Raw genomic sequence first — 23,639 nt, 5'->3', positions numbered from 1 at the left:
GCTCTGCTGCTCGGCTATGATGGTCCTTCTTACCGCCATCTGTAACATGATTCACAGGGTTAACTGACCTCGAATGCCTGGGGCATTTAAATGTGGGGCATTAGAGCTGACGCTTGGGTATAATATTATTATTGAATATAGCGCCATCATATTCCGCAGCGCTGTACAATAATATTACATTCATGAGCTAAAAACCATGAAGATCAATAAATACCCCTATGTTGTTAGGGGGTATCAGGAAGGTATCGGGGGTATTGGGAGGGGACGGTGTTCTTCTCCATACCTTGGAAATCATCATTAAATGAAACCCACTCAGATTTGTTGGCGGCGACTTTTCCAGCCAATGAGGCCATTCTCGGGGGCTCATCCTCACCCGGTCATGCGCAGAGTCATGGCGGGCAGTGGCACCTGCCGGAGGGTCAGAGATTTCTCCCGTTAGAGTCACATGAAGGGTCATGATTAGTACAGGATGAGATTGCGCATCAAACCAAATGTGTATAGCGTATGGCTGCGTATAGGGTGCCGGCTGTGTATGTAGGGTGCCAGCTGCGTGTAGGGTGCAGGATGCGTATAGGGTGACGGCTGCGAATAGGGTGCCAGATGCGTATGTAGGGTGCCGGATGTGTTTAGGGTGACGGATGTAGGGTGACGGATGCGTATAGGGTGACGGCTGAGAATCGGGTGCTGGATGCGTATAGGGTGACGGCTGTGAATAGGGTGCCAGATGCGTATGTAGGGTGCCGGATGCGTATAGGGTGAGGGCTGTGTATATAGGGTGCCAGCTACGTGTAGGGTGCCGGATGCGTATAGGGTGACGGCTGCGAATAGAGTGCCAGATGCGTATGTAGGGTGCCGGATGTGTTTAGGGTGCCAGATGCGTATGTAGGGTGCCGGATGTAGGGTGACCGCTGTGTGTGTATAGGGTGACGGCTGCGAATCGGGTGCTGGATGCGTATGTAGGGTGCCGGATGTGTTTAGGGTGCCGGATGTAGGGTGACCGCTGTGTGTGTATAGGGTGACGGCTGCGAATCGGGTGCTGGATGCGTATGTAGGGTGACGGCTGCGTATAGGGTGGCGGCTGCGAATAGGGTGCCGGATGTAGGGTGCCGGCTGCGTATAGGGTGACGGCTGAGAATCAGGCCCCTGGGAATCAGCGTAGCTAAATGGACAGGGAGCATGTATGTGTGTGGGTGAGTGCATGCTCAGGGCATGTCCGTGTTTTGATTGGGGGATGTTAATTGAGGGGCGGGAGACCCTAGGTGATATAAGGTGCCCTATGGGTGACCCCGGTCACTGTCCTTTTTTACAGACACGGCCAACAGTCTTACCTGCTTCCCACCCTCCCTCCCTATTTCTTGTGTACTAACTTTCTTTCTTTTGTCGCAGCTGGCGGTTTGTGTGTCCTTGCCGGTCTGGTTTTGGTAAGTGATGGAGTTTGGATGCTGGTGGAATGGAAGGCTCAATCCTCCCCTAACCTCTGGTGTTTTATTGGACGTGCCCACCGAGCTTGTTGGGCGGCTGGTGGTTAGCATTGGTGGTGGGACAGCGAAAGGTAGCTGTCATCTTTGTTTGGACGAGGGGGGAGGTGAGTACCTGTGGTCTGGATTGTGCAGTGTGAGAGGCCGGCAAGGACGGGGTTAATTCGGTTCCTGTGTTGGTTATGTTTGAATATGTTACGGTAATGTGTTATGTATATTTGTATTTATTATTTATCGGTTATTGTATATTATTCTTATTGGTTTATGGTGTTTTGGGCCAACACAGTGTTTTATGGTTTTATAATAAAATTGTGCTGTGGCCTGCTTTATCCAATTTCGGTCTCCGTGTCGTTATTTGGTGGGTTAAACTGGTATTGGGTTTACAATGCACGATACACACTACCTACATACAGGGTGCTGGATGCGTATGTAGGGTGCCGGCTGCGTATAGGGTGGCGGCTGCGAATAGGGTGACGGATGCGTATAGGGTGACGGATGCGTATAGGGTGGCGGCTGCGAATAGGGTGACGGATGCGAATAGGGTGACGGATGCGTATAGGGTGACGGATGCGTATAGGGTGACGGATGCGTATAGGGTGACGGATGCGTATGTAGGGTGACGCCTGCATATAAGCTGGGATCTCCGTCTCACTGATTTCACTCGTTCTGTGGATTCCGGAGCTCGGGGTCATTTCTGGTCACCCGCGGCTCCAAACAGCGAGAGCTTCGCCCTCATCCACCCTCCCTCTGGAGAGAGCGCGTTACATCGCAGATACAGAGCACACACTCTGAGCGCACGCTCACAGTCAGAGCCCACGCTCACAGGCCAAGCACATTCTGAAAACCTTTTCGGTTCTGTCGCTTAGATACCTGTAACCGGCCCGCAGGTTCAGTAAATATTTGTTGGATTTTTGTGGGATTAAAACTCCACAAATTATCTCTGAAACCCGTAATTATGTTTTCGGAGAGATTAGCGGAAAATTCTCTGCATTTTTTTCTCTGCGCGACGCTGGAAGAAACCAGGAGAAAAACCTAAAAATCACACATGCTGCAGACTGTTTTGGGGTAAAATCCAATAAATGAACAAGGATTTTCTTGCACTAAAAAATGTGAAGTTTTATTTTCACGACACTGAGGATGTTTTTGCCGAAAGCTCCAGGAGTTTTGGTTTAAAAAAGGGGGAAGCGGAGACGTCAGCGACATAAACCAGGGGGTGACCCCCCCATAGAGCCAATAACACGCAGGACAATATAATAATAACCTCTCTGCTAGGACTGGATACCGGCACCCGAGGGGTTAATGCCAGGGCAAGGGGAAGGAAGCCTGGAGCAGACATGCAAGGATCATATAGTTACTGTATATGGGGGGATATATAGTTACTGTATATGGGAGGATATATAGTTACTGTATATGGGGGGGTCATATAGTTACTGTATATGGGGGGATATATAGTTACTGTATACGGGGGATTATATAGTTACTGTGTACGAGGGTCATATAGTCACTGTATATGGGGGATGATATAGTTACTGTATATGGGGATGATATAGTTACTGTATATGGGGGATTATATAGTTCCTGTATATGGGGGTCATATAGTTACTGTATACGGGGATATATAGTTACTGTATATGGGGGGATTATATCTGCATACTGTATATGGGGGAAATATAGTTACTGAATACGGCGGATAATGCAGTTACTGTATATGGGGTCATATAGTTACTGTATATAGGGGATCACATGGTTTCTATATACCGGGGTCATATACTTACTGTATATGGGGGTCATATAGTTACTGTATAGGGGATCATATAGTTACTGTATATGGGGATCATATAGTTACTGTATATGGGGGACAATATAGTTACTGTATATGGGGGATTATAAAGTTACTGTATATGGGGGATGATATAGTTACTGTATATGGGGGATATAGTTACTGTATATGGGGAGTCATATAGTTACTGTATATGGGGGATGATATAGTTACTGTATATGGGGGATTATATAGTTACTGTATATGGGGGTCATATAGTTACTGTATATGGGGGATATATAGTTACTGTATACGGGGGGGATTATATAGTTACTGTATATGAGGGTCATATAGTCACTGTATATGGGGGATATATATAGTTACTGTATATGGGGGATGATATAGTTACTGTATATGGGGGATATATAGTTACTGTATATGGGGGGATTATATCTGCATACTGTATATGGGGGTCTATATAGTTACTGTATATGGGGAAATATAGTTATTGAATACGGCGGATAATGCAGTTACTGTATATGGGGTCATATAGTTACTGTATATAGGGGATCACATGGTTTCTATATATAGGGGGTCATATAGTTACGGTATATGGGGGTCATATAGTTACTGTATATGGGGGGATATATAGTTACTGTATATGGGGGATCATATAGTTACTGTATATGGGGAGTCATATAGTTACTGTATATGGGGGGTGATATAGTTACTGTATATGGGGGTCTATATAGTTACTGTATATGTGGAAATATAGTTACTGAATACGGCGGATAATGCAGTTACTGTATATGGGGTCATATAGTTACTGTATATAGGGGATCACATGGTTTCTATATATCGGGGTCATATACTTACTGTATATGGGGTCATATAGTTACTGTATAGGGGATCATATAGTTACTGTATGTGGGGGATAATATAGTTACTGTATATGGGGGATGATATAGTTACTGTATATGGGGGTCATATAGTTACTGTATACGGGGGGGGTTATATAGTTACTGTATATGAGGGTCATATAGTAACTGTATATGGGGGATATATATAGTTACTGTATATTGGGGATGATATAGTTACTGTATATGGGGGATATATAGTTACTGTATATGGGGGATGATATAGTTACTGTATATGGGGGATTATATAGTTACTGTATATGGGGGTCATATAGTTACTGTATATGGGGGATATATAGTTACTGTATATGGGGGGAGTATATCTGCATACTGTATATGGGGGTCTATATAGTTACTGTATATGGGGAAATATAGTTACTGAATACGGCGGATAATGCAGTTACTGTATATGGGGTCATATAGTTACTGTATATAGGGGATCACATGGTTTCTATATATCGGGGTCATATAGTTACTGTATAGGTGATCATATAGTTACTGTATATGGGGATCATATAGTTACTGTATATGGGGGACAATATAGTTACTGTATGTGGGGGATAATATAGTTACTGTATATGGGGGATATATATAGTTACTGTATATGGGGGATGATATAGTTACTGTATATGGGGAGTCATATAGTTACTCTATATGGGGGATATATAGTTACTGTATAAGGGGGGATTATATAGTTACTGTATATGAGGGTCATAAAGTCACTGTATATGGGGGATATATCTAGTGACTGTATATGGGGATAATATAGTTACTGTATATGGGGGGGTCATATAGTTACTGTATATGGGAAGATATATAGTTACTGTATATGGGAGGATATATAGTTACTGTATATGGGGGGGTCATATAGTTACTGTATATGGGGGATATATAGTTACTATATAAGGGGGGATTATATAGTTACTGTATATGAGGGTCATAAAGTCACTGTATATGGGGGATATATATAGTGACTGTATATGGGGGATAATATAGTTACTGTATATGGGGGGATATATAGTTACTGTATATGGGGGGTCATATAGTTAATGTATATGGGGGATAATATAGTTACTGTATATAGGGGTTCGCATACTGCTGTTGCAGTAGCGCAGTACTCTGGCGTTGTACATATGGAGCTAGGCCTGGTGCAGTTTCCATGCCAACTGCTGATGTCAGAGTTAAAGTCCTTGAAATGCAGCCGAAAACATCACTATTTTGGCTTAAATTCAACTAAAAAGGAAACATTTACCAAATTCCGCCTCATTTAACCCACCCAGACCCTGCAGAAGTCACTGCGTTACCCCAGAGCTCGCAATTCACTGACGGTCAGCCCAAAACAGATCTGCTGATGGAACCGGCCACAACGGGACATGAGAACACAATCCAAACTGCCCCAGAGAGACGCAAACTGCCCCAGAGAGACCCAAACTGCCCCAGAGAGACCCAAACTGCCCCAGAGAGACCGGACTCAAATGCACACATTTACCCCACGCGGCCCGTTTCCCAGCCGTTCAGCTGATGCTCAAGATTTTTGCCGCAGTTGCTTAGCATTTGGTTTCCATGGTTCCTGTGGCATCCGGCTCACCTCCTCGCGCATGGAACGTCTCAACCGTGATGATTAACCCCTTCAGTGCTAGGCACAGGGTGTGTTTGTCGGGGGCCCCAGGTGCCAGACATAGGGTATGTAAGTCGGGGGCCCCAGACACAGGGTGTGTATGTCGGGGCCCCCTGACACAGGGTGTGTATGTCAGGGGCCCAGGTGCCTGACACAGGGTGTGTATGTCGGGGCCCCCAGACACAGGGTGTGTATGTCGGGGCCCCCAGACACAGGGTGTGTATGGCGGGGGGCCCCAGGTGCCTGACACGGGGTGTGATTGTATTGCTTTTACCTGGCTGATAAGAATGTGATAACGTGGGCAGGTAAGCGTGACATTCCGTCCATGCGTGTGTCATGCGTGTGTCATGCCTGGCACTGTGTTCCGGTCGCTCAGCCCATCCAGTAACTGGAATTAAATAGCTGCCAGCTGTCCTGATGTGTCTGAAGCAGTCCTGCCCACTGTCTTTCTCTTGCAATATTCAGTATATATATATATATATACATATATATATACCTGTAACCCGCGGAGACGTGCAGCGCGCGCGCTCATTGGTTGGAGTGTTCGGAGGGTGACCCCCGCGGTTGGATTTATAGAGTTGGGCGGAAATTGCTCCGTATTTTTACCTCCGGAAAACAAATCATGTTTTTCTGCACCAAACACAGTAGTAATAATTTGCCCCCGATAAGCCTCCGTGATTTACCCCCCTGTGGGTACAACGAGCAAGACGTCTAATGTGACGACCTATCAGACCCGACCCCCCCCCACTGGGGAGAGCGGCTCCGGAGTAAGAGCGAGACTTACAGGGGCCACTGCCGGCACTCAGCGGGTGGCTCAGTATATGGGGGGCACTGCCTGGCAGAGTATGAGGGCCCCCTTACCTGGCTCCCAGGGACAGGAGTATGAGTGGTTGGCAGTGATAGGGGTATGAGTGGTTGGCAGTGATAGGGGTATGAGTGTCTCGCAGTGGTAGGAGTATGAGCGGCTGGCAGTGATAGGAATATGAGTGGCTGGCAGTGACAGGAGCATAAGTTCTCCTTACCTGGTTTGCAGTGATAGGAGTATGAGTGGCTGGCAGCAATAGGAGTATGAGTTCTCATTACCTGGTTCGCAGTGATAGGAGTATGAGTGGATGGCAGCGATAGGGGTATGAGTGTCTCGCAGTGATAGGAGTATGAGTGGCTGGCAGTGATAGGAATATGAGTGGCTGGCAGTGACAGGAGCATAAGTTCTCCTTACCTGGTTTGCAGCGATAGGAGTATGAGTTCTCCTTACCTGGTTTGCAGTGATAGGAGTATGAGTGGCTGGCAGTGATAGGAGTATGAGTTCTCCTTACTTGGTTGGTAGTCATAGGAGTATGAGTGGCTGGCAGTGATAGGAGTATGAGTGGCTGGCAGTGATAGGAGCATGAGTTCTCCTTACCTGGTTCGCAGTGAGAGAAGTATGAGTGGCTGACAGTGATAGGAGTATGAGTGGCTGCCACCGAATCCCCGCTCCGATCAGAAGCTCCGGGTCTCGCAGCAGCTGAAAGCCTTTGGGTGAAAAGAAGCATAGAGGCCCCGCCCCCTGCTCGATGATTGGCTGCCTTGAAACGTCGGGACAGCCGCCTGCTGTTTTAACTCTTCATATCCTGGGACAGCAGACTTTACTGGGATTATACAGACGGGAACCGGTATATTTACATACAGCCCCCCAACACCACACAAAGCAAAGGGCCACAAGGGCCAAAAAACCTGTGAATTTACACATTTTTATTAAAGAGGTTCTTTTACTAATTTCAAACTAATGAGTGACGTCACCATCTACAGAAAGGTCTTAAAAAGTAAAATTTTTAAAGATTAATATAGTAAAAAGGCATTTGATGCCGGCCCCTCGGCCATTATTATCTGATGCCGGCCCCTCGGCCTTCACCTCTCATTAATGGAGCTGCAGGGGCCACAGTCACCTATTGCAGGATTTAGAAGCTTTTTACATAAAACACTGTCCAGGAAATGCTTAGATCTGTTATTATTATTATTATTGGTTATTGTTGTTACTATTTATTATTATTGTTGTTATTATTGTTATTATTGAATGTGTTATTTGCAAACAAAGTTGATAATAAAAGTGAATTAAAGGCCAAATTAAAGGTAAAAACACACGGACCCCACCGACTGCTCCAAGCCCCTGTGTTTTAGGGTCTTATGTGACACGGGGGGCTGCGTTACCCCCACGTCCTCGTGACGCCATGTTGTAAAGGAGCGCATGGACAGTGCTTGGTGCATACAATAATATTCTCCTCCGCAAGGACATCACACGCCGGGGGACTCGAGGAGGGCGGGCAGGAGGGCAATAGCCCTCCCATGCTGTAAGCACCACATGCACACCGACTGGATTCTTTTTGTGCTCCATTTGCTGGCTTCTTATGCAGTTATTTTCACTGAATGGTGCCCACTTAGTACATTGTCTGGGTTCCTTGGGTGGACGGGCCCCTTGAGTTCGTACTATAACTGTACAGCGCACTGGTATATGGTGGTATTTTGATCAGATGTTTTCATGAATACTGCCACCTACAGGGTAACCTGGTGAACTGCAACAGTAACACCCAAAGCTGTATTAATAATAATAAAAATAATATCTGTTACGAGCACAAGATTAACAATTTCATTTCATTGACTAGAACGAGAACAGGGTCCTGCCCTTGGAAGTTCACAATCTATTAGGAGCTTATTGCACCCATACACTCAGCAGGGACCCTCTGGGGGGCAGTAATCGGGCAGGTTCAGGACATTTAGCTGGTGGGATTCTCTAGGGGCCCCCGTTACTGGTTCAGAGCAGCCAGCAGGAGCAGCGCGGTCAGAAAGAGGGACCCTCTGTGTGAATCGGAGGCATCCGGTGGGCCGCTCCTCGGCTTTGTGTAGATAAGCTTTGTGTAAAGAACAGAGAACGCCAAGGCTTTGGTATCAGCGAGCGCACCGGGCGGCCCATGGAACAGACAGCACCCAGAGCATATTTATACTATGGAACCCCTCATATTGGGACCGAGGGGCCCGCTTATTGATGAGGACAGGGCAGAATCTGCAATAAAAAACAGGATTATTTCCTGATATCGACTTCGCAGGATGGTCACCGCCCGGGATCATCGGGGTCACTGGAACACCCAAACGAACTCCCTACGAGGGTCACTGCTCCATCAACCAAATGGAACAGTCTCCCGGCAGAGGGTAATACAGCGAGGGGATTAAACATCCCCACAAGACGGCGGCGGGGAATAAACATCTAACTTTTATATAGCGCCGGCAACCTCCAGGTGCGGGGGAGCAGGGGTTTTCGCGTTTATAGCCAATGGGGCTCAAAATAACCCGACGCCGTTTAGGATGACCGGGTTTGTAGCCACAATTACTTACTAATTGTCATCGACCACCCAGATAACGCTTTATTCTCCGATCCTGTAACAAAAGTAGCGTTAGCGGTTACATTGTATCTTTTAAGCGAACATCCAGCCTGCTTTAGGAAGTTAATTGGGCAATAAATGGAGAATAACGTGAGCCGACGACAGCCGCGCCGGTATATAAACAATCTTTACGCTAAGAAGAAACAGGAGAAAAGGATCCATTCGATTATTTTCATGTTTTATTATTTAAATAAAACTCACACGCCGGGGTCATGATTTACATCTCGCACATGACCTCCCCTGAGCTTCGCTCGCCCTCTTACGCTGGCTCGGCTGACCAGAAAGAGATTATCTCCGGGGAGCGCTGAGTATATTACCAGCGAGTGTAACCGTTCAGAAAGGTCGCACTCCCCGAGAGTTCTAGAAATAATCGTCTGGAACAAATTCTGTATCTTTTTCGGCACCCGGGATCCCATCACGGATCTGACCGCGGAGGAGAGGGATTTCTCCTTTGCATAAAAATGTGGAAACGAACACGACCGGGTCATACGCTCTGTGACCACGAACAGCGAAACACGCCAGGCCCGCGATAAATCCGGCCATTTTCTCCCCAGACTAAAAGCGCTGAAGCTGAAAACTCACAGTTCAGGCATTAATCGCACAAATCGTCATCTCAATGCCAAACTGCAGCCGCCGAGCCATCGGCACAGAGGCTCTTCTATAACCGGGAGCCCTGAGGAGATGGCGGGTCCCCGGGCGCTCCTCCTCCGCCGGTAACACGGTCAAGGTTGTGCAGGTGGCTCTTCTAATGGCATATCTTATTGGTATCATAAAGCAGGATTTTGCTTTCTAAGCTCCCGTCGTGTGTTCTTGGATAAGTCTGGAGTATGAGAGCTGCGGCGAGGATTGTGGGCAGCAGCTGGGACCATCCTGACCAACCCTGGCCCAATCCCACCTTTCAGTTAAAAAGCTCCAGGTTTGGCTCTGTATAAAGTAAAATAAAACCGTCCTAGTTCAGGAGAGCCATTGCGTACGTGGTTCGTGCGACTGGCGAGAGACAACTGTCCTTTATAAATAGTGGGATCCCTCATTGGACATCTTTCTATACAGTAAATCATCAAAGAAAAGAAAAAAGAAAAAAAAAATATGCAGAAATCTTGCATCATCTGAGAAGTCACTCGTTGGACCAAGTGGTTTTGTTGTAAGCCAGATCCGGTCTCGTGAAAGCTTTTGGAATAAAAGTCTGTCTCGAACTGTCAGGTAACGTCCTAGGAAGCCCCCCCAGTGGCATCACTGTGGGGGCTGTTGGCCTTCCTGTGGCTGCGGGGGCTGTTCCTGAGCAGCGGGAGGAGGGTCCTGGGGGGCCGGTCTCGGAGCTGGTGCCGGGGGTCTCGGAACAACTTGCGGCTGTCTTTGTCGATAAGCTACGACGGTCCCAAGCAGCAGGGCAATAATGGTCATGAGGTACAGGTCCCACTCTGGTCCCAGCAACTGGTCAATGTCAACTTGGGAGATCATTTCCTTCACCTGCGGAGAGAAGACATGGAAGGTCAGAGACGGGAGGCAGACGCCGGCAGCTAACGGGTTAACAAAGGGCACGATAAATACAAATAGATTTCAGACTCCTTTAGAGTTGGCTTTCTGTTAAAATATCATAAAACAATGGAGTACAAACAGCATACAACGTACATTGTGCATCAATGCAGGAGTAACAGCAATCATTCCCACAACTCCCAGCGCCCCACAGCTAATAGAGCCCCGGAGAGCAGCACTTACGTTGAGGTCTCGCAGGTACTGCAGCGAGTACAGCATGCCGAGCTTACACAGCGCCAGGAAAACGGGCACCTGGGCATCGGGGCTGGCTTCGGCTGCCATGTCATAGAAACGCTTTGCCAGGTGGATGTCCTGCGAGGAGAGACACGAGAACAAAAGTCTAAGGGTTTTTTCTTTTTTCCTATGGCAACAACCTATCACTGCCTGCCTTTTCGCCACAACAACAACAACAACAAAAAATGATTAGTTAACGAGAGGAGATTGGGAACAAGGTTTGTAACGCTGAATTTAGTTACGAAAGTGGAACGGCACCTTTAACTAAGGCCAGTTTTTGAATTACTGGGGATTCCCAGAACAGATCCTATTTTGCAGAAGGAAATATTTATCCCGCTTTATAATTCGTTGGGGAGACGTCTTTATTTATGGCTTTTCTCCTTATGTTTGGGGCTCCCAGTAATTGCCCCACAGCTCCCCACGGACGGACCTGCTTGATGCCCAGTCCCTTCTCGTGCATGTATCCCAGGTTAAACATGGCCTGCGCGCTGTGCTGTTGCTCAGAGGCCAGGCGGTAGTGAATGAAGGCCGTCTCGTAGTCCACCTCTGTCCCGTAGCCGTAATAATGGTAGTCGCCCAGCTTAATCCTGGCCAAGGTATATCCTGAAACGAGAGCGTTAGCTCAGAGACATCGTGGACTCGGCGGATATCGGCGAATGGGAGACAGCCGGGTCCCTTCCCGCGTCAATATCTTTGGTTTCAACCTTAATTAACGTTTGCTTTAATCGTTTGTTGGCATCTCATACATTTTGGGGAGCTTTGTGTTTTAAGAGAAAAAATATATGGCAGCAGAGACTAATCCAACCCAAAAAGGCAGTCTAGACTGGAAATGCCAGTTCCAGCTACTTCAGACGTATGCCTTATGGCTCTCAACGAGGATCTTTCTGAGCATTGTGCCCCTGGATTACCCGCCAGCTTTATGGAGAACGTTTCAAAGTGTCGGCGTTGGCTTTATGCAGCAGACTGACCTTGAGAAGCCGCTCGGTTCCAGTGCAGCAGAGCTCGGGGTAGCGTCTCGTTTTCATTGACTATGTTGGCCTCTTCTGCAAGAAAATAGGGGGTTAACTATGAACCTCTACAAAACCCTAAACACATTACGGCTCCCTTATTGCCAAGGAGCGCAAGATAATAGCAAGGATAAGAACGTGGGTTCCATGTTACTGGAATCCCTCCCGTTACGTGTTAAAGCGTGAGAGCAAAGTGCTGCAGACTATCTTCAGATCAAGTAGGCAAATGTTTCAGACGCACAGCAGGGAATTATCAGGGAATTCTGCCCAGAATGGACTGAACTCCTCTCTTAGAAACAGTAAATAGTTCTGAAAACACGTCACGTGGGGCAGCGAAGCCTCTTTTAAGGTTAGGCTCCTTACTCTGGTCCAGGATAAAGGCTGCATTGCTCTGGGCCACCTCGTAGCCCTGCTCGGCCAGTAGCAGGTATTGCACAATGGCGGCGTCTGCGTTTCCGTTCTTATAGCTGTTATACGCAGTCATCAGGCGTTCGGACCAGCGTCCGCGCTCACATACATTCTTAAACAACTAGAGAGAGAGAGAGAAAACCCCCCCGGTTATTAAAAGCTTTGTTTAAATTAGAGCCGAGAGGAGGCCCACAAGTACGTTCTCGTGCCTCGTAAGCCATGTAGCCCAGGCCAGCAACATCTACCACCAAATCCTTTCCGGAACCAGTAGAAGCACTTAAAGGAAAAACTTTTAAACTCCCGTCCATGTAGCCGTCTCGGAAAGCTACCCGAATATAAACTCCAGACAGCCTTATTATCATGAATACAGATTCCTGCCGGATGCTGATTGACGTGAGGTTTTCGGCAAGTGTTTTAGACATGTTGGCCAATGAATTTCAATAATAAAACATATTTCCGGTGTAAGCCTTAGAAGAGGCACGGTACAGCATCACGCGTCATTCACTTACCTCCACGGCGGTGTGGCAGGACCTCATCACCCCTGTGCCCGTGGCGTGCATCTGAGCCAGGTTGTAAAATGCCAAAATGTGGCCCCCTTGTGATGCCAAGTTAAAGTATTTCAGGGCCTGCTTGTAATCTCTCTTCACTCCGACACCATCTGCAAGCAGAGGGCGGAATATTCATGTTACCCCCAGACTCCCAAAAAACACAGCGCGGCACTAAGCGGACACGTCCCTGCTGCGCCACGTTTGCTTACTGTAGTACATGGAGCCCAGCTGGAGCTGCCCGTCCACCCAGCCTTGTTCTGCTGCCTTCTGGAAATACTTCAACGCCAGGTCATAGTCCTGTGGAAAGGTGAAGTGGGTATATATAATATTGTTTAATAAATTAAGAATTCTAGATACCCCCACAGGGGCAGAGATGGGAATCTCACATTTTAAATGTCTGAACATCCCCAATGCGGGCGGTTAGTCTCATTATAACGGCGGTTTATGTCTTCAAGCGCTTATTGCTATTTCATACAGTATTTCACCATCGTAAATAAGTGAGATTCGTGTCTTTACGAACAGGTTGGATACTTACGACGGGAACACCCCTGCCGTACAGGTACGCCATGCCCAGGCCGCTCTGCCCAACAGGATTTCCCTAAACACCAAGAAAATAAATCAAAACGTAAGCAAGAAAGCCGAGGAAGGAACGATAAAACAATCCCGGGGGTCTGAATTACGACCTACTGATCAAAACACAACACATCTGGTTACCATATCCGCAGCTTTCTTGAAGTACTGGAGGGCCGTCTCGTTGCTTTGAGTTACCGTTTCGCTCCCCTCTGAATACATCTGCCACAGAAGCACAAACAGAATCACGAGGAGGCACTCAGGATTTTAAAGGGGTAGATAACAAGACCCCAAAATCACTGGTTAATATTCCGCATAACGCTAACGGCCTAGATAACCGATACCTTTCCGAGAAAAGCCATGGCGTGGGAGTTTCCAGCGTTAGCCGCTTGATTGAAGTATTCAAAGGCTCTCTGCAAGAAACCAAAAGCGGACATTTTCACAAAGAAAAGATCATAGATTACATGGTGCAAAGTGAGATGGGCATTACATGTGCGGCCAGTCCTGCAGAACCCTGTCCCCGTTACCATTATATGCGCTTAAATATCGGAGGCTTGCTAACCTACCAGGGACCTAAACAATCCATCCAACCCACGGCTCCGCCTGACAGCCGTTACGCCGCGGCAAAGGGTGATGCGGTCCTGTGTCCCACTTTCTGATTCGGCTTCCATAACGTGGACGTAACTCTAGGGGCAGCTACAGAATAACCGATATCATCCCATGACATGAACGCTGGTTTTCTGTAACCGCGCTTCACGGAGCTGGGACATACCTGGTGGTTTTGTTCAACGCCACGTCCTCCATGCAGATGCAGCTGGCCCAGACCAACCTGCAGAACAGAGAACATTCTGACTACGACACAGAGATAAAGACGCGATGCCGCTCGGTAGCAGGCGTTGAGAGGTTCGAGGGTCATTCTGTGGAGCGTTTATAAGCTTGTTATTTGCCTGTCGAAGTTCTCCCGTCTCCAGCAGCTCCCTGCAGGGTTATAACCCCAGTACGCAATGTGACGGCGGTGCCCACCTGAGCCTGAACGTCCCCTTTCTCAGCCAGGAACTGGTAATACTGGATGAGATCTTCCTCCAGCATCCCGCTGCCCATCCCCGGGTTCTCGATCTCATCTGCCAGGCGGATGCGCTGCACCACGGTGCCGCCAGTCAGGGAGATGTCGCTGGCAACTGGAGGGACACGAGAAGACACGTTCAAAAGGTAACGCAAACCAACCGAAAGCATTCATTTAAAAAAACGATCACTTTATTTATTATTATAATTATACTTTTTTTTTTTATAAAGTGCCGACAGATTCCGCAGCGCTGTACAAAGATGAAAATGTTACAGATAAAGACAGATACAATACCGCAATTGACTTACAGATACAAGAGGAACGGAGGGCCATATTCCCGCAGGAACTTACAATCTAGGTAAATTAAAGGCTGCCTCTAAAGCTTTATGATCTGCTGCTCCCGATATCTAGCCTTATCCTACGGCGACACCGGTCACCGTACGGCCAGGGAGACACAAGCTCGGCGAGCAGGACAATTAACCAGAGATTTACGATAACTCCGCGCCCTTAAACCCGATTCTGATCCCACCCCACAGAATGCGTGTTTAACGGAGACGCTCGCTTACCGTGGTTGGCCACGATGCGATAATGGGTTAGAGCCGACTCGCAGCTCTGGACCACACCAATCCCGGCCCAGTATCGATAGCCCTGAGGAGAAAATTCAAACGGGAGAACAGGCACGTTAGCGGGGAACCAGAAGACTCAAGCGTCCTAATGTCTACAAGTTTACAAAGGGTTCAAGCCTTACCAAAATCATGTGAGCGATCAGATTCCCTCCCAGGGCTCCAAATGTATAGTAAACGAGGGCCTGAAAGCAAGAGGAAGGCGTCAGAAGCTGCCACGTTACGCCAAATACCCCCAGAGCTCGTCTGTATATTTAATTACCTTTGCTTGGCTGGAATTCACACCCAGACCGGAGGCGTATAGGAAGCCGAGAGCCTGAAACGCACAGAAAGAGAAACGGCATGTTTCCAGAAGCCACCGCAACACGCGTGTTTCTCAAGGATCCGGGTCTACAAGTTATCACGCTAACAACACGGAGGAATCATATATTAACCCCTTAAGGACAATGGGCGGTCCCTAAACCCATTGAAAACAATGCATGTTGAGCCCGTACATGTACGGGCTTTGTCATTAAGGGGTAAAATTTAAATTACAAAAAATAAACATTTTTAAGTTGCCCTAAATTCCATTTTAATGAAACAGAATCTAATGGAGGACGAATCTGTCACATATTAAAAGAAGAATACGTGACATTGATGTCGCACAATGGCCTGAATGTCAAACTGGGGTCCCATATTCGAGGGGCAAGTCGCCTCTGTTTAAGTGCCATCTATGTGTCCTAACATACTGCGTCACATCCTCTGTGGGTGCCACACACTCTCCTCTGTACGGGCTTTGTCATTAAGGGGTTAAAAAGGGGACACTCTCTCTAGCTGCGATACCTAAAGTCTCATTTTAACCTCTACGTTGGCGATACAAATAAAGAGGACAATGGTTTGGGACTAATTACCATGGCCACATTTGTGTACACAGTATTTCTAACGTTGACTTTTTTTTCCACCCAAAAAGTTAGTAATTATCACAGCTTTCTGTGTTCAAACACTTAAAGGCTTGGCTGACTCCAAAGGGAACGAGTGCCTGCAGAGTCCCGTTACACACGGCGGTTCACGTCGCACCGTAACCCTCTGCGGACTCCCCGGCAGCTCGCGGGGTTAGGTTGGGAACGAGCGCGTTGTTTACCCACCGTTTGCCCTCTGGGTGATCCCTGCTCTGTTAGCTTTTCCAGAAGTTCCTTGGCCTGATGTGCATTCTGCTTCAGGGGGTCTCCAAAGAGCAGCGCATAGGCCACCTTCTCCATGGACTTTACATGATTCATATCGGATGCCTTCATGAAGTACTGGTACGCCCTACACAACAAGGCATGATCAGGAACACGTAACAGTGACGCATATAAGACACGTCATTCTCCCCAAGCAGTTACAATGGGGGCCGCAATAAACACATAAGAGGGGGTTGTGGTGCACACAGCTTACTCTTTCTTGCGCGACCTCTTCGAGCTCTCGTTTAGAAGTTTCACTCCCTGCAGGTAAAGGGCCTCAGCTTCTTGCATCCGCCGCCTCTGCATGGCTTCTTCTTCCGCTACGGAGGGAACAGACTGAGTGACACACGCATGAGTTTCTACGCACACGTCAGAGACACACCAAGAGAAGACAGCCACTAATCCCAACACCAAACCTCTCTGCGCTTTCATTCTGTGAGCAGAATTAGGGTGCTTTACAGGCAAACGGCCCCCCGATAACAGCCCATGCAGGGTCAGAGTTTATGCGAGTGCCGAGTAGGTTAGGGGTAATATGTGTGCAGCGCTCTGTATAGGGACAGCATCCTGATCTACGGGCGGCACGGCCGCGAGGCTTCAGAAATCCTGAATCGATTATCCTTAACCCCCTTTAGCCCCCCGGAGTTGAGAAACTCACTTTCACAGAAGCCCCACTTGAGGTCAGTCTTGTAGTCGTAGCTGGTGGCGCACCAGAGCCGCCCGTCCTCTCGCCCGTCCGTCGTGCACTCCGCGTACTCCTTCTCCATAAACAGGAACGGGAAGCGGCAGGGCTCTCCGGATGATGTGCCTCCGATGGCCGTGATCACTGAGAGGGCGAGATAACAGGAAACGATTAATTAAAGGGACCATTTCTTCCGGTACGTCTCTCACTCGTACCGCCCCAGTGCATTATGGGATTACAGCCACAAAACATGTAGAAATAAACAGAAAACTGGATACTTTATACGACGACCAGGCACTATATACTGTATACTATATACTGAATTATACAAGCCCTGTGCATGGGGAATGTCGCAGTGAGGGGGTTATGCAGAATGATGCTTGTGCAAAACTCTAAAAGCGAAGCAATCACCGTGGCAACCGACTGCTCCACTTTCATCATTTCTGCCCACAGTACAAAGGGCAGCGTCCTCTAAACACAGCGGAGGTCGCCATGACAGCCACATTGGAAGATGCCACAAATAAAGTGTTTCGCTTCGTCTGACGAAAGCATTCGGTGACCGCAGACTACAGGAAGCCCTCGCTGCGGCCCAATGAGATTAACAGGGAATGGCGACTCCTCCGCCACCTGGCGCCCCCGGGGACGCGGCACCACCAAGCGTGACAGACCAAGGTTTCAGATTAGAACGAGGCTGACGCAACCTCTGAGCCCCGGAGCACTCAGTAACGCAGCCGAGCCGACGGTCTCTTTACAGCTCGGCTTCAGCCACGGAAAGTGCTTTCTGCTCCGGCTTATTCACCGGCGATTTGTTTACACGCGTGCGTAGACTCTGATCGGTGATTTATTATTACAGTTACCATGTTCTTGCACGTCGGCGCTCGTGGTGTCGATGTCTCCGCGTTCCTCTCCCTCGCGTGGCGAGCTCTCAGAATCGCCCTCCGGAGGGAAGGAGTGATCCAGGAAGGTGACGGGCTGCGTCTCCTCTGTAACAGTGCCGTCCTGCCGCGCTCTGAGCTCCGCGTCTGACGAGTCACCCTCCTCCTCCTCCTCCTCCTCTAACGCCGGCGGCTCGGAGCTCTCCTCGGAAATCTCATTCTCCTCCCACGAGGATTTATCAGCGTCTGTCTCTTCTGACTCCGGGGGGGGCGGGGAATCGTCCGTCCGGTCTGCCGTGGGGAGCGGGGAATCGTCCGTCCGGTCTCCCGTGGGGAACGGGGAATCGTCCGTCCGGTCTGCCGTGGGGAGCGGGGAATCGTCCGTCCGGTCTGCCGTGGGGAGCGGGGAATCCTCCGTCCGGTCTCCCGTAGGGTACTCCGTCCGTTCCAATTCCGCATGTTCTGGAACCTTACAGGACAGAAAGCAAAAGAGACATAACATACCCAGTACACACCAGTAACCGAGTCACGTGAGACGGAGATACAGTAACATAAAGGAACTCGCCACGTGTGGGAGTCAGTCTGCAGCACATGTATGACGTGGTAATAATATTAACATACTGGAACGGGATCACGTGTCACACGCAGGATCCCTGCTGGAATGATTTGGACCAAACACCATAAAGCGGAAGTGAAACGCGTCAGCACGTTCTCAGCCCCAGGGGATGCCCGTGCGTTACGGTGAAGGAGATCCCATATGGCCGGGTTACGTTATCACATGTCTGCACTGCGTGTTCCAGCGCGTGTCTAAGCGGCCCCCACGGTTGGGTCTACATATAAACACATCGTATAATCCAGGACTCACCAGGGTCTCTTCACTCTCCGCGCCGACATCTGCAACAGAACAGCGAACATCTCAGGTGGCATCTCAAATGTCACAAAATCACCAAAAAACAGGAGTGGGGGCTAAAGGCTCACGGACCCCACGTTACAGGGACCGGGGGGCTTACCAACTGGCCAGAGACAGATGCCCCCCACACAGCACAGACCACCCCCGGGGCAGGGAGTCTGCTGCACAATCACCAACTCACTACTACCCCTCACAGCCACACAACCGTCAATTTCAGTCACTCACACTCATTCTCTCTCTCACTTATTGTGAGCGTCATTGTCAGTCACTGAGCTGACACTCTCTCAACCTGCCACTCACATTCAGTCCCTGGGCTGTCACTCCCCCTGCCTGCCACTCACACTCAGTCACTGGGCTGTCACTCCCCCTGCCTGCCACTCCACTCAGTCACTGGACTGTCACTCACACTCAGTCCCTGGGCTGTCACTCCCCCTGCCTGCCACTCACACTCAGTCACTGGGCTGTCACTCCCCCTGCCTGCCACTCACACTCAGTCACTGGGCTGTCACTCCCCCTGCCTGCCACTCACAATCAGTTACTGGGCTGTCACTCCCGTTGCCTGCCACTCACACTCACCGGCTCCAGACGCTCGGCAGCAGAGTAGCAGCAGGAGAACGAAGCAGCCGCCAAAAGGCAGCAGGGTCCGCACACTCCGGCCTCCCATCCTCAGGTAGCCCCGAGCTGAGCGACTCACTATGACAGCCCCTGGCTCCGGCCTTGGCAATCCTCCGAAGACAGCCAATCTGCGACCGTTCCTGCTCCACCTGGACCAATCAGAGGTCCCGGACAGCCACTCAGCCAATCATACGTGGCAAAGCAGGAATCCGGCAGCTCGTGAGCGTCACTAGCACTCCGCTACATGGCCCTCACTGATTGGCTGCAGTTCTAAAGATAGTAAACAAACTACATTACCCAGCATGCCCCTCCCCATCCTTCGTTATATCGGTTCATGGGAAATGTAGTTCCCCGCGGGTTCCCGGCTCATAAAAAGCGGAAGCCTAGAAATGATCAATCAATAATCAATACATTTTCAATAAATTCAATAATGAAACAATTCCAAATATTTATAAATAGCTTTAATAATGAAACAATTCTAAATGTCTATAAATATCTTTAATAATGAAACAATTCTAAATGTTTATAAATATCTTTAATAATGAAACAATTCTAAATATTTATAAATAGCTTTAATAATAAACTTTTCCCAAATATAAATAATTTCAAAAACAAACCAAAAAATAATAATTGCAACAATTTATAAAGCATTTTAAATAAAATCGAGGAAATTCAGTTTGGCGAAATGCATGGGGATTTTGTTTAACCCTTCGTGTCTTTATTACCAGAATGAAGAAACAGCAAATTTGGTTAAGAAGAGCTTTATTGCCTAAACGGAGCGCATTAAAATGCCAGCTCTTGTGGTTATTCTGGACTCTTTTTCAGGCTGGTTATGCCGGCGTCAGTCGTTTTTAGGATGTTTATTTACTTTTTATTTTATTATTAGCTAATATTACACCCGCGTTCGGCGACGGCTATAATTCACGTGTTCAGTAATGGGGTAAAATCTTCTGCAAATGCCACCATGTTTAGTAATAAAATAACCCTTATTAATAGCCGCAGACCGGTCCTTTTATTTAGTTAACGCTGTGCTGAAGCGACCATATCATTTTTAATTTTGGGCAAAAAAGTGGAGGAATTTTCTAGATTTTTATATTTTTGTATTCTTTTGATCCAACCCCAAAAAGTGGGTATTTTCTAGAAAATATTATGTATTTAATGGTCCCCTTTGCTCCTGTAAAGACGATGTCTGATCCTCTTCCACCGGGGGGCGCTGCAGCTCCACCTCTCGGCTTCTTCCCCTTCGAATTAAACTTCAGTCATGTCTGCGTTGTGTTTGTTGCGCATGCAGACTGATTTGCTGTGACAGCCCGTGATGAGCTGGGAGGCTGGGAGACGCGGCAGACACCTGTAGGACTCGCAGGGCTCGGGATTGAATTGGAAGGAGACATTACAGAGTGTAATAGCATTCAGTGCCAGCTGTCACCGTCCGGCTGCTAAGTGGGTTTCTGCGCCCAGATATCATACCTGAGGAACTCAGTTATTGTGACAGCCGTGAGCCGCGGCGCTCCGATTGAGGTTGTGAGGTCAGGTCGGCCGTATTCAGAAAACGGTCACGTGACGTAAACCGCAGAGGGACCTGTCTGCTAAGAGGCAGATCCGATATTTACTACTATCTATTTATTAATAATGATATGTGTCCTGATGAGTTTCACCCGCAGGTCACACGGCACAGTCGTTACTCTTCACACTATCTGCTCCCTGCGTCCCAAGAACTTACGATCTAGCTGGCTATGAGTGTGTTAGACACAGAGGGTGCTGTGTTGGGGAGTGGGGTCTGATCATCAAAACTGAGGAAATCCCAAAAGTCTGAAAATATAAGACTTTATAAAAAAGAGTTTTTTTGGTTATTTTTAAAGCCAGAGACGGACAGAGAGTTTTAGTGATTTGCCCTAAGTTGGTGCGGGATGTGAAATATCCGGGGGTGCTAGCAGGGATGTTACAATCATGGTTGCATGGGCCGCAACTGGGACCGAGACCACCAGTCTTGGGGTACCCAGACGACCCCGGTTAAAGGATGATCTCTGATTATTTCAGCGTGCAGGAAGTGACAGCGCAGCGAACAGCAATAGCAGAGACAAACAGGGGGCACAGATGGCACAGACGAGCTGTTTGGGGGCTAAGATGGCACAGACAAGCTGTTTGGGGACTTAGAGCAGTTCGGAGGCAAAGGTTAGCTCTGCGGGACATGTTGCTTGGTGAAGTCTGGGGGCCCCGAGCAATTTTCGCACCGGTCATCGGAGCCGCGGCGAGGGCTACATTTGGTGACAATGTCTGATATTTAATGGTTTATGGGAGTGTTTAAGACAAGGGACAAAAATGATCCAAAATCCTCAAACCGCTCTGCTTGTACCCATGAGATATTAAAGGCCGCTCCCCCCCCCCCATCTCGCTGTCTTGCTGACACGGGGCGGTTGTGTTTCGGTCGCCGTGTCACAGCCGCTTGTTCGCTGCATGGGGCGGCACTTTAAACAATTAAAACAATTAAAATTAGCGGAGTGTAAATAATGCTCCATTCATACGCTTCATCGGCTCGCTGTCGTCCTCCTCTCTATCCCCGGCGTAACATGTAGCCAGCCGTAGCCGTAGCTGAGTGGGGTAAACGTTAATGGTTACCAGTAAGCCAGAGCTCGGGGGGGGGCATCACGATGGGGCCCCCACTGCATTTCTGGGTCCCCAGTGCACATAGAGAGGATTTCAATCACTGCAAAGGGTTAATCATTCAGTTCTGCTTTTCTCCTAAGGACTCGGCTGCCTGTCATCTCTCGCGCCGCACACAGTTATTAAAGGGTATTGATGGCTACACCGTCAGCCAATACCTCCCAACTCCCCCGAGTTTACAGACTCTAATGGAATGACGCAGGCAAACGTTGTGCTTTTATAAGGAGCATTGTGGAGAGATGTTTGTGAGCGATCGCGATGCATCCTGCGCCGCGGCGGGGAATTCTTTGCCGCTCGGTGCAAGAATACTTTGGAGGCATTCATACCCCCCCCCCCGTATATGACATATGACATAGATGAAGCCCAGAAGTGAGCAGATCGAGGGAGATAATACCAGCCTCCGTCCCGTTATTTGGGTTTTTGTCCCCATCGGCGTGATCCGGCCCCCCCCTCGGCTGCTGCAGGGGACGCTGCTGAGGAAATGAGAATCAGAATGGGGGTCCTCAATAACCAGGGATCCCCCATATCTATTCCCGGACACGGCCTCCGACCTGCCGCTGCTGCCGTTACTGTGTAACTATAAGTGGCTGCCGGGCACGCTGGGCGGATGCCGTAAGCCGGTGTCCTTCGTCCCTCCGACCCAATGCTACAGTATGCGGGGGTGCTGGTAGTAGTCTAGCCGGGTAGTGTGCATGTGGAAGGTATAAATGCCTTGACTGAGGTAGCGCCAATGCGTCGCCCTCTTTTACCCCCCTTTTACCCCCCACAAACACAAAGTAAATAATATAATGTTTTATTATAGTCAACTATGGAAAAATAAGGCCACGGTGCAGTCCGCTTTACGCCTTCCACACCGTGACACAGGTATAAATAACTTTATTCATAGTAAAATGAACTTCATTTGTAAACACGATATAACATAGTATATAATATAGCGATGCACGTGCCGCACCACCCGCCTTACTTGTCACACGTGCAAGCCTTAAATCTAACAATTGTAAACCAAATATAAAGGCTACAAATCGTAACCCTAAATTGTAAACAACGACTGTAAACTACCGACCCGGCTGGCACAGGCGTAAAACCGTAAAAACCATAGAGACCACCGGCGTCCCCTGCACGGCAGCCATTGTCACGGCTAGGATTCACCAAGGCACAAGCCCAAGGAGTGTCCTGCACTTAGGCCGAGGGCCTGTGCACCACGGGTCAAACCACACCTAAGGTGGTTAACCCTTGCTCTATGCCAGCTTGATAACCAACCGCCAAGGAACAAAAAAGGAGGGAGGGAAAGCTTTCCAGGTCAATTGAAAAAGTGACCTAAACGGGGTGGGCTCCCATATATATAGTGACCCCCACCCATAAGCAGAGTAGGATGATGCCCACCTATCATTGTCAGCTCAGGGCCGTCAATCAACATTGACTGACAGCCCCCCAAGCATGACTCAGCAGATTTTTCTGCAAAACAGGAAACGGGAGGGGGAGAGGGCTGCCTGACGCCCCCTCAGTCATGCGCCCCTCTTGCTCCATGC

At 48.6% G+C, this 23,639-nt stretch overlaps 1 protein-coding gene across 1 annotated transcript; it reads right to left on the bottom strand.

The window, feature by feature from the left end:
* Window positions 1-10,415: 10,415 nt before the first annotated feature.
* Window positions 10,416-19,498, bottom strand: LOC149275921 (protein sel-1 homolog 1-like). Its single transcript, XM_089504114.1, has 21 exons — window positions 19,411-19,498; window positions 18,790-18,818; window positions 17,907-18,393; window positions 17,026-17,193; window positions 16,585-16,690; window positions 16,296-16,458; window positions 15,434-15,487; window positions 15,297-15,356; window positions 15,115-15,196; window positions 14,509-14,663; window positions 14,258-14,314; window positions 13,830-13,898; window positions 13,630-13,707; window positions 13,451-13,513; window positions 13,125-13,212; window positions 12,877-13,025; window positions 12,323-12,488; window positions 11,921-11,995; window positions 11,383-11,555; window positions 10,902-11,030; window positions 10,416-10,652 (listed from the first exon to the last, which is right to left on the bottom strand). The coding sequence occupies exons 1-21, from the start codon at window positions 19,496-19,498 to the stop codon at window positions 10,416-10,418; spliced, it is 2,676 nt and encodes an 891-aa protein (XP_089360240.1).
* Window positions 19,499-23,639: the final 4,141 nt, after the last annotated feature.

The sequence above is a fragment of the Sceloporus occidentalis genome, unplaced genomic scaffold (assembly GCF_023333645.1).
Source record: "Sceloporus occidentalis isolate IW3139 unplaced genomic scaffold, rSceOcc1.0.p SCAF_256, whole genome shotgun sequence".
NCBI classification, from domain to species: domain Eukaryota; kingdom Metazoa; phylum Chordata; class Lepidosauria; order Squamata; family Phrynosomatidae; genus Sceloporus; species Sceloporus occidentalis.
Note: the sequence above shows the minus strand (reverse complement) of the source record. Positions and strands in the feature narration are given on the sequence as shown.

What these genes read in the sequence shown, in the direction of transcription:
- LOC149275921 (XM_089504114.1), bottom strand. Translation starts at nt 19,498, where the DNA reads ATGGGAGGCCGGAGTGTGCGGACCCTGCTGCCTTTTGGCGGCTGCTTC. An exon ending in TCAAGAAAGCTGCGGATATG is followed by an intron (nt 13,514 to 13,629) that starts GTAACCAGATGT and finishes CTTGGTGTTTAG; the next exon opens with GGAAATCCTGTTGGGCAGAG. An exon ending in AGTACCTGCGAGACCTCAAC is followed by an intron (nt 10,653 to 10,901) that starts GTAAGTGCTGCT and finishes TTCTCTCCGCAG; the next exon opens with GTGAAGGAAATGATCTCCCA.